General features: G+C 33.7%; 2 protein-coding genes across 2 annotated transcripts in view; both read left to right on the top strand.

The window, feature by feature from the left end:
* Positions 1 to 6,336, top strand: part of LOC139528918 (uncharacterized) — a 166,098-nt gene extending 159,762 nt beyond the window's left edge. The window contains exons 19-22 of the mRNA XM_071325155.1: positions 986 to 1,016; positions 2,721 to 3,004; positions 4,004 to 4,031; positions 5,873 to 6,336. Of these exons, the coding sequence (XP_071181256.1) occupies positions 986 to 1,016; positions 2,721 to 3,004; positions 4,004 to 4,031; positions 5,873 to 6,150 (621 nt within the window). The 3' untranslated portion in view covers positions 6,151 to 6,336. The remainder of the gene's footprint in view (positions 1 to 985; positions 1,017 to 2,720; positions 3,005 to 4,003; positions 4,032 to 5,872) is intronic.
* A 6,765-nt stretch (positions 6,337 to 13,101) lies between these two features.
* Positions 13,102 to 13,593, top strand: LOC139526765 (uncharacterized). The gene has a single exon (XM_071321933.1). The coding sequence runs from the start codon at positions 13,102 to 13,104 to the stop codon at positions 13,591 to 13,593; it is 492 nt and encodes a 163-aa protein (XP_071178034.1).
* The last annotated feature ends 1,261 nt before the right edge of the window (positions 13,594 to 14,854 follow it).

The following is a 14,854-nucleotide window of genomic DNA, read 5'->3' as shown; positions in this document are numbered from 1 at the left end:
GTATCAATTGTGATATGTAAACACCATACGAAGAGACAGAGGGTATGTTACTGCTGCGAAATAGGAAATTGATAATTGGGAAGTTGAAATCGTCCCGTTTATCATAGATTTTCGTGTGAAGTCGTCCATCTGCGTCAATATTGAGAAAAAGTTGAAGGTATGAAGCTGTCCTTCTAGTATCAGTAGTATCCTTAATTTCAAGTTGACTGAAATATATATGAGATGTAAGTATTGGCTGAAATATGGGTTATTCGATGATAGAACATCATCAATATGTCGGAAAGTAAAATTTAAGAATTTTGTTGCCGACCCCCCCGACCCCCCGACTGCCCGACTTCCCGACCGCCGTACATCCTAAAATCAATAACCAACGTTTTTGTCACAAAAATCCGGTTAAAACAAATAATAATAATATATCACAAACACGAATTAAATTATCCGAAATCGACTAAAAAATAAAAATAAAAACTCAGGGATCTCTACTTTACTTTAAAAAATATTAACATACCAAAAAGAACGCTGAAGTAAATAATGATATTGCGATGCACTCCGTACCTTATGAGAAAAGGTAAGACATGTTATTATGTTATTTTAATGTCAGCATATGCACTAAGATTAAATTATTATAAGAACTCTACCTGAGGCTGAACCTGTGTCATTTGTGTTGAAGGTCTAGAAAAAAACATTTGCGAGTAACATTGCAAGTTATGTTGCATATGTCTCATCCTTTCCCAGGAAATTGCAGTAGAAGTTTAAACTTTTACACTTGCATGCTGTAAATAAAAGAGGTAAGACAATTAAGGAAGATTTCATAATGAGGATATATTTTTTCATTTTTTTCGACTTTCTTTTGAACAAATGATTAACACATTTTGATAGCTATTCGTTTTGGTAATGTAATAGGTTATTTATTTAGGAAATACATAATTAACACAAACTAATTTTACTACTCATACCATTAATTGCAATTTATCTACCATTCCAGAAACAAAAAGAGTGTGGGGAGCAATGTGAAGGTATATTTATTAATTAAAACAATTATTTAGCCAAGTATGCATTCTATTTATATGTATGCATCCTTTTTTACACTCAATGACATGCCAGTAAATCATTTAAATATACAGTCAGTGGTTGATTCTAAAATAATATTGCATGGTGTTGAGCATACAGGAGAAAACAAAAGACGAAACAAGTGTACTTAAACAAACTTTCACGATTTAAACATGGTGTCAGCTATTGGAACTTACGAAACAACACCCTTTTTAGTTAAACTTTTTAGTTGAACTTAATATCGGAATAAGGTTGTAACTTATACCGGCGTCACACATCAGCGTATAGCTCCGACGTATGCCGGGCGTGGTAAAAAAATCATGTACGCTGCTAATAAGCTAGTAATTTTGGATCAATCTTGTCAATCATATCTGTATCGTGTGCACAACGAGCGTAAAGCGAGGATTGGGCGTACGAGAAGCGTACCTAACCGGTTTTCAGACGTTCAAGTAACGTATGTCTGCGTATGCATGGCGTTTGTCTAACGTAGATGGAATGCATGCTACGAAGGCAAAAGTCTCTTGAACGTATTTGACACGTGTCCCGGTTGTATCTAGGACGATAATCCGTGCTTTCGGCGTGTCTGGGACGTTTTATTGTGTCTTGTTTTACAAACACACATGCATACGTTTTAGTTACAGTCGAACGATCTTGAAGCGTATACAGGTTTAATCCACCATTTTCTTCATTTGAAAATGCCTGTACCAAGTCAGGAAAAGACAGTTCTTGTCCATTCGTTTTTGATGCGTTTTGTTATTTGATTTTGCCATGTGATTATGGACTTTCCGAATTGATTTTCCTTTAAGTTCAGTATTTTTGTGATTTTACTTTATACAACTTGCCCTAGTGTCTCAAACTTATTTGTAGTGTTTTCAACGCGCTTGTAGCGTATACATGTATTACGTGCGTGTAGCGTACAGGTATACGCTAGACAAACGCTTGAGCTTGATGAAAACAAATTTTATGCTGTAAATTCCTAGAGTTATAGCGTTCACCAAGCGTATACCTTTTTTTTGCTTTCGACGTACTTCAAATTGATACAACGCGCGTTCAACTATTGCTTAGAGTTCCTCTGGTGTTCAACTAACGTATACCGACTTTGTAAATTTTCTATGTACGTCTGGTGCACGCGGGTCCATACGCCAATGTGTGACGCCGGCATAATCACATATGCAATGCTCATTAAATTTAAATGAGGTACTGCAGCATAAATTTTTTATCCAACTCAAGCGTGTGACTAGCGTATGCCTGTACGCTACACGCATGTAATACATACGCTACAAGAGCGTTTGAGACACGTTTAGAATAAAATAAACAAACATACAAGACTAACAAAAGCCAAAGACTTGGGCAGGCGCAAAAATGCGGTAGGGTTAAACATGTTTTGTGAGATCTCAACACACACACACACCCCTATACCCCTAGCCATTGTAAATTAAAGAAACACATAGAAATACGCACAGTAAAACAAAAAAGACAATGATATATAAACTAACAGTTACTGTCAAGACCTCAAAAAAACTGATTGCAATATTATGTCTATGTTTGTGCATTTTCATTGTACCAAAATGTTCAATTAGTATATATCAACTACACCATGAGTCCAATGTGCAGACATATGCCGACAAATTAATCATATATAAACAAAAACTTATGTGTACTATTTTAAGGTCTCACCGAACAGGAATTGAAAGCAGAACCAAGTGAAAAGCATCTTGTTCGATTGGCAAAACGGATTAACGTTAAATCAATAGAAACATTATTAAGCAATTTGGGAGTAGAAACGAATGAGTGGGTAATGATCAAAAACGATTATGATAGTCATAGTATAACAGATAAAGTGTACATTGCTCTGACACGATGGAAGAATTCTAAAATATCACCGAAGTCTACTTTAAAAGACCTTTCCGATGCTATGAGAGATGTAGATCCTAAGAAGCATTACATATGTCAGGTATAGTGTTTAACTGAATACATAGTAGATAGATATTTTCGAAATGTCCGGTACACGGTACACGCAACATTTCAGTAAAAATGAGGATGTGATATTCTGTTTGAAATATGTTTGAAATATGTTTTCTACAGGAACAACCAAACTTAAAAACAAAATTTCAACAGTTGTTCAAAATAGTTTTTCATACAGCATGTGGCGCTTCTAACTCTGAAAAACGTAAGTGTTTGTCTTTGGTCTTCAATTTCGTTCGTTGCATAAATGTGCATCTTTTATGGTAATAATCTTTATGGAATTTGTTGTCCAACGGCGACAGTAATAGCAATTATAATTTGAAGTTTGCGTTTTTCATATGCACATATGTTCTTAAAAAAACATTGATTTGTATTTTTTATTTAGTGAAAACTTCTTTTCGAATACTAAAGATACGATTTTGTTTGGAAAAGATAAATACACACGTTGTATTACTCTACGACTTAATATCCATTAATATTAATCGTCCATAAAATACAAGTCTATGTGTCTGAAAATTGCAGTTTGAAAAGTTTCGCAGTCGTCAAAATAACAGTGTAGTACCACTAAGTAACGTTACTAATTCGGATCAGAACAAAACATTTCTTATAAACTGATGATATAGGCATCAAAACCAAAGATAACATTAAAAAGTTTCTAACTCCATAATAAACGGAATATATTTAGCTAATACACAAACACGTTAACATTGAGCCTGCGACATGTTCCATGTAGTTTCTTTATTGTATCTTAGAGATGATAATCGCGGATCTTTGATGTTTCTCTAAAATCTGTTTATAATGTACTTAAAAACAAGGATAAGGAAGTTAAACAAGGGTTATGGTTAGGGTTGATTTATAGCTTGTAATATTATATTGATATATTTTGGAAGCTATGGACTGTCTAACTTAAAGGGTCTGTTGTTATTTTGTTTTTGTCGTTGGGATCTCGTTTCGTCGTTTTTATTGCCAATCGTTTTTATTTTATTAGGTGTTCCGAGAAACAGTGGAAGAGCTGGGTTAGTACAATTTAATAAACATTATCAAGATGGCAATCCTAAAGAGAAAAAAATGTTACGAAAACTAAAAATCTACAACTATTACTGTTTTCCTATAGGCGGCTCCTTCTTTTTAATTTGTTGTTGCGACAAGCTGCCACGTTAAACTGAATCTTTCCTTTTAATAGTCAGTCATTTTTTTATGTGAAATAATACTAACTATTTTATCAGTAATAATACAGGTAAGTTTTGGTCGATTGATTTTAATCCAAAATCCTGAATATCATAATATAAACACTATAAAAAATTATTTCTTTCTATTGATTCCATCTTGATGGAGGACACCCAGTGCCTTTATCCAAAACTTCTCCCGATTCTCTCTTTGCCTATTTTGCCATGTACAATTGGCAATTGGATTGTACATGGCAAAATAGGCAAAGAGATAATCGGGAGAAGTTTTGGATAATAACTTATGATGTTAGGGATCAAAACAGTATTTGGAAGGCCATATAATTTACCCTCAATTTAAGATAGACTCTTGAATTTTAAGAGTCAATATAGTATGAACAGATCATATAAACCGGAGGGAAAATATGATACAAGCCCAAACAAACAAAAATAAACAAGTCTACATTGAAAACTACGTTCAAACATATGATTGCGTTGGATAAAAACCGCAATTTGTATACGTGTGCTTGTAAAAACAATTTCGTTGTAAAAGGGTCTAAATACAGCACAAACAACTTTTCCAAAAGACCAAAAAAGTGAAAAAGTATATTTAAACAAAACGCATTTGACTAACAGGTCGAACAGCTGATATTCTTTTACCCTGCTGACTGCCATTGCCGATTACCAAAAAAAATTGATCACGAAATGTAACAAAATGGATCTTAATATCAATTTTATACTACATGTAAACAGAAAACAATAAACTTGTGGCCAAGATGTTATGCCATAAACACAAGGTGTCAATATTTTTTTTGGACACCAGATCTAGATTTCGACAATATATGTCTCTTCGGTGATGTTAGGGATCGAAACGGTATTTTGGAGGACATATAATTTACCCTCAATTTAAGATAGACTCTTGAATTATAAGAGTCAATATAGGATGAACGGATCATATAAACCGGAGGGAAAATATGATACAAGCCCAAAAGAAAAAATATAAACAAGTCTAAATTGAAAACTACCTTCAAACCTATGATTGCGTTGGATAAAAACCGCACTTTTATACGTGTGCATGTAAAACAAATTTCGTTGTAGAAGGGTCTAAATACAGCACGTTAACGTCCGGTAGAAGTCCGTTGGCTGAATTTATCTTCCAGACCTCCAACGAATGTATAACGGATACCAAACGGAAACGAAACGGAAGAGTACCGTACAAAACGGACGCCTACCGGACGTTCAACGGAGATTTCATCATTTGGACGTCCGTTCAACGTTTTGAACATCTCAAAATTTTCCACCGGACAAAACGGACGTCAACGGGTAAAACGTACGCTAAACGGACATGCAACGGATATGGACGGACGTCTAACGGACATGAATGGATTGATAAAAAGTTATCCGTTAGGCAGCCGTTCGAGCTATCCGTTAAGATGTGACCGATGAATAAGTAATGTATGGTTTGTACGTGTAGTATTCATAGATTAAAATGAGGTTAAACATGATTTGCATCATTGACATAAGAAATCCGTTCTATTTTTGTTCCATTTTATCAAGTTTGTTTTTTCTTTTTACTGTTTACCTTTATCATTTAAATAACATATCATATTTGAGTTTCTTGTTCTACTAAACCGATTCAACGTAGCCTGATTTTTTTTGCAATAACATTTAAGAATTATAATCTTTTTCAACAGATTTTGCAAGCATCAATAGCAAAGACTTTCCAGGTGACGATCTTTTGGAGGGTTTGTCAACCCATATAGGAAATTGTCCAATGCAATTGGGAATAGAACTAGGATTAAGCTTAGCTGACTTTGACAATATGTTGTTCTGCCGGAAAGATTTGCCGGGTTTGATAAAAGATATACTGCTTGAATGGAGGAAAAGGTCAAACGACAAGACTATTCATTCTTTAGTAATAGCACTTCAACAAGTAAATTCAGGTGGAATCAGATATTTACAAATGAAATAAAGCACACAAATGCCAATTAATAGAAAAAAATATATATTGTCGGAATGAGACTTTTTTGTGACGTAATATAATGGATTTTTATACAACTGTCATACAAGTGAGTGGTTAAGCTATCTATAAACCCTTTTTCGATTCACCATGTTTTACATAAGAATATTTCTGTTCCAAGTCAGGAATATGACAATGACGCATTTGTTTGATGTGTATTAGCTTTCATGTTTTTTTTAATAAGGACTTTCCGTATTTGAATTTTTTAGATGTATGTTTCATTATAATACGTTATTCTGATTGGCTAACTGCAATCACGCGTTATTCCTTTATCAACTTCATTACGCAATGAAATGTATCATTCATGGTGAAAAGAGGTCCAACAATAAAGTGCACAGGTAAATGAAATAAAACCTAGAAAAAAATCGGGTTTTCATGACCATAGGTAGATAAAAGTAATTATAAGTATTGAATACTTCTTTTTTGTAACTTCATAGGCTTGTAAATGATTGAACGTGTGCACTTTTTTAAAGAATGAAGCGCTTCCATTTTTATGAATATTTGATATCTCCTCAAAACAGGCGCGTTTTGAGAAAACAGCTCCATCTACAATGTCAATATTTTTTATTTCTTTTAATTAGTTTGTTATCGATGGTACTGACTCTACTATAAATACCAAAAAATTATATTGATAACGTTTATATATATATATAGGTTGCACTTTGTAATAACAGCTGTTGAACAAGCCATGCCTCTTATTGGGAGATATATATAATATTCATAGACATATCATTTGTTTACATACTGGGTCCAAGATATGATCTCTATGTTTTATCTCATAAAGATATAAACTGAAATTTGTATCAATATGAAATAGGAAAATTGCATTGTGCAACCTTTTTTAGTGAACAAGACAACATATAGCATTTCACCAAATCTGGGTAATCTCAAAGATTTACTCAAATATGAAGTGTTATCAATAAATCATGAAAATTGAGAAAATCCTGGGCCTTTATTATGACGAATCAGCATAAATTCACTGTTTGCAGTATGATTAGTGTACTAAAATCCCTAAATGCTTAATAAATTCATAGTATATGGATATTTGTAATTTAAACTGTTGATAAGTGCTTGTATTTTCTCTTCGCAGTCATTTAAACTTTATATATCTTTGGTGAATATTGTTGTTGGGTAGGTTTTTTTTTCAAACAGATGGGGAAAAGACAATATGTTTATCTATAATTTAGAAAAAATGTATATATCACAAAACCAAAATAACAACAATAAAAAATATGTAATCTAATATGTCTCGACTCTCCTTGTATTTATTTTTTATGTATTTATAGAAAGTAATTGAACATGTTGAATAGAACAAAGATTCAAAGACATATGTTACAGGAGTAAATATTCGACTGATAGAAGTGAAATTTTGTACATAAGGCATTATAACATACATTTTTATGCTATTATTAACAGAAGTTTATTTGATAATAACCAAATATAAACAAACATTCATGAGTATTTTATAAAAGAAAAACAAACCTGTAACATATTTAAATTAGAAAACTTTGCCCGTCTTTTGTTCTATTCTAAACCCTTTGGGTCTACTTCTGCTTATCTAAAGAAGACTAACACAACAACATCAGAACAAAAGTCAACATCTGGTTCAACGTTACGGAATATCTGTTTCACAGACGACAATAACAGTTGATATATTCCTAATGTCGTAAATACAATCCCTTCCCCTTGTTCCAAATGTGATCTACCACAAAAGACGTATCATCGTGTCTGCATTAACATGAACAACACAACAGGTGCCACAAGATGGGCAGTATCTGCTTATCCGTCCGGAGCACCTGATATCACCCCAAATTATGATGTAGACGTTAGAATTGGTCCTTGAGGTGATATTTTTCAAATGTTTACATACATGTTAGAAGTATGTGTAAAAATGATGAAAGTATAAGTAACAAAGCTAATGTAATTTGATTAACTGAAATTCATTTTAAAGAAAATATAAAATATGAAGGTTAGGTTAGAGATCTTAGAAAAAATCGCAATAGTTAATGTGGAGGAATTATGATTCATACTAGTAATTTGGTTAACGCCGATATCTGATTCGTATTTTGATAATGAAGCGTTATGGCTTGAAATCAACCTCCCTCTCATAAATTGACTTTTTGTGTTTTATATCGACAACCTTTTACTAATAATGCTTTTGTGGATCTATTTAAAAAAAACCTAGATCAAGTTCAACAGTTAATATTTTTCATATAATATCAGATCGAATTTATATCTAACCATAGACTATTTAAACCAATAAAAACTACTCACCATAGACTATTCAAACCTGTTACTACTTCCCAAAATGAGGAAAGGCGTTTTTTTAGGAATAATTCGCCAATAAAAGTTTAGATGCTATCAATATTGGCAATATTTTCCACCAGAAATCTGTACAAAAATCATCAATACCTGATTTTTTTTTAAAACTAGAGAAACCAGAGCTGATATTTTCTTCGTATGCAAAAAGATAATAACTGCAATGTCTCACAAAAGATCCTGGGATAAACAGCACAACTGGAAATCCTAAACACGTCGGATGGTATGATAGCAATAGACATGTAAAAATACAAATGCTGAACAGTATTGTTAATTTAAAATGGACATCCATTAAAACTGAGAAAATCGAAACATCCAACTATTTCAATATATGCAACTTCTATACTGAATATCATCTGCTAAATAAACTCATCTTAGACTTACCAGACTTAAAGTAATGTTCACCAGGCGCGCGTGTTATCTACTAAAGACCCTTCATGTAGAGCAGGATTAGTGTAGCCTTGTCGTGAAGGACGCGAGAGTATTTCTGTGAATAATATTTTCTTTATTGACTATTAATTAAAATTCAGTCATTTTTTAAAATTCAGTTTAACTTTACATTTAATAATAATAATTTTATTATCGGGAAATTGTGATACTTTTTAGCTAGTAGGTAACGATTATTACTCAGACATGATTGTACCCGAAACATTGAAATTCAGCCAGGACTATACTTGCTAGGTTCTAAATTTGGTTGGATCTTCACCGGTTGAAATACAGAAATTTCAGACGGCTTTTAAAGAGCCCAGCATGATGATTTTAAACTACGGAACAAAGGCTCTCCAATTCTAAGACTCATGTGTCGTTACTGCTATTAACAAATTAATGCCTGTAAAACAATTGCTAGAAGATTTTTCGAATCTTGCAACAATAGGCATCAGTGAAACGTAAAATCACAAAATACTGAACATAGAGGAAAATCAATTCGGAAAGTCCATAATCACATGGCAAAATCAAATAACAAACGCATCAAAAACGCATGGACAAGAAATGTCATATTCCTGACTTGGTACAGGCATTTTCAAATGTAGAAAATGGTGGATTAAACCTGGTTTTATAGCGCTAACCCTCTCACGTTGATGACAGTCTCGTCAAATTCCGTTATATTTACATTGATGCGTTAACTAAACAGACACAATAAATAGAATGGTCAAAATATGGGTATAGCAGTCATCATCGTATAACAATTTTAAAAGGAACAATTTAACAGAACACAGAAACACCTATCTACAAACACATTCATTGATTTGTGTGTCTGACGTCAGAAAATTTTACACGTCACATAGATTTGTCGTTCATAGGCAATGTTAACATACAGGGTTAAAAAATCAAAACTATGTAGGAATAATTTCAGAAATAGACCGAGATTGTAAATAGTCCAAAAGTTATATATAGAATTTATAAGATTCCACAATTAGTTAATTCCACTACGCGATTGAATGATTTTGACCTTTATGGTTCAACGTATTTTGTAATTCTTAATAAAAATATATCATAATTACATAAAATAGATTAATATCATACTGACGGGATCTTGTAAAGTACAGAGTCACGTTGTAAGAACCAAAGAAATACAAAAAGTCGCATATACAAAACACGCCACCAAAAAATGAGAGACAATACAAACACATTAACGAGAAGTATAAGTACCGAGCCACGTCAAACGGATATCACATAAAACCATTCAACAGTAAAAGTAATATTGATAATAGAACAGAGAAAAATGAAAGAATTATAAAACACGTTGTTAAGTTGATAAACAACATCAGTACGCAGAATCTATACATCAAGACCATCGTGTATTATTTATGAAGTTGATACGGAATATTTATCATCAAGGTCTTGGTACCTTCCGATGAACTTTTTTAGAAAAAGGACGAGACGTTCTTTGACATACCCCTGGTTCATCAACTTCCACTCAGACACTGATGACGTTTTACAAAGTCTAAGTAGAAGCTGCAAGCTCTTGAATATCGAATCAGTAAGAAAATATATATCCCATATGCAAGTGAAGTTGGTACATGTATAAATTTCACTAAGGTGGGGGAAATTTCTAATTTCAAAATTAAAATCGTCTCGTTTGTCATAGATTCTGGTACTGAGACGACTGTGTAAGTCAAATTCGAGATATAAGTCTAAAAATGAGGCGGAGGAAGCCGTGTCTGTTGTTTCTTTAATCTCGAGTTCTGGTGTATATATTTATGGAACCCAATCAGTGAACAGTCTGAAAATTCTTATGATACAAAGGCATAAGAACGATTAAAGCAATTCTGGTGAGTACACGAATGAACGCTACTTGGTATGCTGGCCGTGAATCCGATCCTAGAAACACTTAATGACAACAAGGAACTGGCGTACGGAAGATATCGGTCTTTCTTGCATAGATTGAGAAACAAATCAGAACTGGTTGAAAATTAGGTTAAAATTATCAATGAGCAATGCGAAAAAGAGATTATCTAAAAGGTAGATGTGATCAATAAACATGAGGATCATATTACTCATTATATACCACATAATGCAGTTGTTATTCAAACAAAGCCGACAACAAAGGTTAGGACTGTGTACGATGTGTCAGTGAAAACAAAAGATGATAATGAAAGTCAGAATAATTGTCTATACAGAGGACCCGTGATGTTGAAAGATTTTTGTGGATTATTCCTCCGTTTCCTAATGTTCAAATATGCCGTTTTGGCTGACATAGAAACAATTCTTTTTGCAACTCGGATTGCAGAACCCGGACAGACAAGTGACCAGATTGTTCTTGGTAAAAGACAGATAAATGCCGTTGTTTAATATCAATAACGTTCAGATATATAGTTGTTGTCGTGTTCCGTTTTGGGTAATTTCAAGACCTTTTCTCTTGACCGCAACCATTTATTTGCATCTGCAGAAGTATAATACACCAGTTGCTACAAAGATTCAAGATAATATCTATGTCGATAATTTGCTAACAGGAGTCAATACTAACGATGAATTGAAAGAACTGTATACTGAATCCAAAAACATTTTTCAAAAAGCTTCAATGAATCTTAGGGATTTGTGTTCAAACTCAGCAGAGTTCATGTCCGATATACCGAAGCAGGATCAAGCAAACAGAGACAGAATGAAAGTAATTGGCATTACTAGAACTAATAGTTGATACGTTATAATTCTTTTCACCAGTTGCTTAAACAACTATTATTACACACATTATGGAGTAAAAGCTGAATGGGATTTTAAGTTGTTCGAAAATGACTGCGACCTATGGAAAGAAATTGCATTTGACATTAAACAAATACAAACACATACCTATGATAGATACATATGATTAGATGGCAAGTGCACACACAAGTCATATCAGTTTCTCTTTTTTGTGATGCATCAACAAAGGCTTATGTGTGTGTGAAATTTATTTGCGTAATTTAACAGATGAATCATACCGAGTCGACTTGATTTATTCCAAAACCCGCCTTGCTCCAATTCAGAAAATCAGCATACCGAGATTAGAACTTCTTGCCGTTATCATTGTAATGAGATTTGCAGCATTTGTTGAAAGCCATCTTAAGATCACTGTACGAAAGAAAACTTTATGGACAGATTCGCAGTGTCAACGTTGTCAACATTTTTCGAAAAATGTTTAAAAGATATCAAACAATGCACCGATACCGAATTTTGTTATGTATCGACCGATATAAATCCAGCTGACATTGCAAGCCGTGGAACACATTTCAGTGCAATTAAATCGAACAAGCTATGGTGAAAAGGACCGTCTTGGCTCCTGATTTCCAACGATCAATAGCCAACTTGGTCTTATAATTTGACAACTGAAAATGTTAATCTTTATAAATCAGAAATTAAACCAAACACTAGTTACCAACATACTGAACATCTTATTGGATCGTAAATTAGAATCACCGTATGGTATGAAATGCGAAAACTTTATTAGTTTGATTCGACTATTCAGAATAACTGCTTAGGTACAAAGATTTATTAAAAAACTAAAAAAGGACACTATTTCTGGACCGCTTACGGCAAAGGAAATTGCAGATGCAAAATTCATGTGGATTGTTCATATTCAAAGGAAATATTTTGCAAAGGAGATCATGATATAACTAAAAACAAGTCAAGTAATATTATAAGTCAATTAGGTCTTACAATAGACAACAACGGATTATTTCGATGTGTAGGTAGAATTGAACATGCAGACATTTCCGAAAACGCAAAACGACCTATCTTGTTACCGACGAAAGAAGCATTTACAAAACTTCGGATTTACAGCTACCATAGGATCTTGTTAAATGTTGGAGTTGCTCAAACATTATCACAAATAAGACAAAAATATTGGATTCCGCAAGGTAGATCAACAGTCCGACATGTTTTACGAACTTGTGGAAATTGCATCCGTTATGAAGGAGGGCCGTATAAGATGCCGCTCATCCCTCCGATCCACAAGAACAGAGTAACTGAATCAAGTCCGTACACGTACACCGGAATAGACTACTTTGGTCCACTTTATGTAAAAACTGTGAATGGATCTAAAAAGTGTAGGTCTGTTTATACACCTGCTTAGTTGTGCGTGAAATTCATCTGGAACTGATGCTTGATATGACTACCGATCAATTTTTACTTGGATTCCGAAGATTTGTTGCCCGTTGTGGAATTCCAAAACAAATTATTTCAGGTAAAGCTCTACAGGATAAAGCTGCAAGTAATGTAGTACAACAGGAATGGAAAAAGGTTCTTTGTGATTCGGACATTCAAAACTATGTGTCTAACAAGGGCATAAGTTGGAAATTCATAGTAGACTTAGCCCCTTGGATGGGTGGTTTTTACGAGAGACTAGTTGGACTTGCAAAGCGTTCATTGCGAAAAACCATAGGAAAGGTTTGTTTGAACGTTGAACAATTACGAACACTTTTAACTGAAGTTGAAGCCGTGGTAAATAGTAGACCGTTAGAATACATTGGTGAGGATATTGACTCTCATATTATGTTAACACCGTCTTGTTTCCTCACTCTTAATAAACACACCGGAATGCCAGAGCGAATCGATAATGATGAAGATCCAGAATATAAACCACAGTTTAAGTTCAACTGATAATCTTTTGGAAATTTGGAAAAAAGGTCAAAAACATTTAAACAGATTCTGATAAGTGTGGCGTGATGATTATCTGCTCAGCATTCGTGAAAGAACAACCGTGAAACTTAAAGAGAAAAGAGTGCGCTCAAATCAGTATCCACAGATTTATGACATTGTTTTGATCAAGGACAATCTTCCGAGAGGAATGTGGAAAATTGGTAAAATTATTAACTTATCCAAAAGTAGTGACGAACAATGTACATCAGCAAAGGTATTATTGCCATCGAAGAAAACATTAAACAGAACTTTGAACTTCTTATATCCTTTGAAATGTCAAGATGACAATGTTGAACAAACTGACAATGTTAATGTTGATCAGAACTCAAAGTGTGAGACGCAAACTTTATCTAATAGACCTCAGAGACGTGCTGCGGAACAAGCAAAACAGAAAATCCATTAGTGGACGTCTTGATAGTGAACATTGACTTTAATTTGTGTTAAATACTTTCTGTTCCTTGGAAGTGTCGCGAAGGACGCGAGTTTATTTTATTTACTGACATTCTGTGAACAATATTTTTCCTTATGGACTACTAATAATTCATTTCAGTTTAACTTTACATTTATTATCGGAAATTTGTGATACTTATTTTAGCAAGTTTTGTAATAGACAGAAATGATCTCCCTTGAAAACGTGGGCCGAACAAAAACAAATTAAAACTTTAAATCAGTATCAATGTGGACTGTATTGTTGTCATATCTATATTATTAATAGAACATTAATCAGAAACTAATAGTTTATTCCCTTTGCCACATCACTGATGAGTCTTATGTAGACGAAACGCGCGTCTGGCGTACTAAATTATAATCCTGGTACATTTGATAACAAGTTACACTACTGGATTGATGCCACTGCTGGTGGACGTTTCGTCCCCGCGGGTATCACCAGCCCAGTAGTCAAGACTTCGGAGTTGATATGAATATCAATAATGTGGTCATTTTAATAATTTTCCTGTTACAAAACTTTGAATTTTCGAAAAACTATGGATTTTCTTATCCCAGGCATAGATTACATTAGCCGTATTTGGCACAACTTTTTGGAATTTTGCATCCTAAATGCTCTTCAACTTTGTACTTGTTTAGCTTTATGAATATTTTGATAGAGCGTCACTGATGAGTCTTATGTAGACGAAACGCGAGTCTGGCGTACTAAATTATAATCCTGGTACATTTGATAAATATCTACACCACTGGCTAGATGCCACTGCTGGTGGACGTTTCG

Source organism: Mytilus edulis, chromosome 6, assembly GCF_963676685.1.
Source record: "Mytilus edulis chromosome 6, xbMytEdul2.2, whole genome shotgun sequence".
Classification (NCBI taxonomy): domain Eukaryota; kingdom Metazoa; phylum Mollusca; class Bivalvia; order Mytilida; family Mytilidae; genus Mytilus; species Mytilus edulis.
The sequence above is the reverse complement of the archived record's forward strand: the minus strand, read 5'-3'. Positions and strand labels throughout refer to the sequence as shown.

Bases quoted from the DNA above. Each gene is read 5' to 3' on its own strand.
- LOC139526765 (XM_071321933.1), top strand. From the start codon at position 13,102: ATGACTACCGATCAATTTTTACTTGGATTCCGAAGATTTGTTGCCCGT.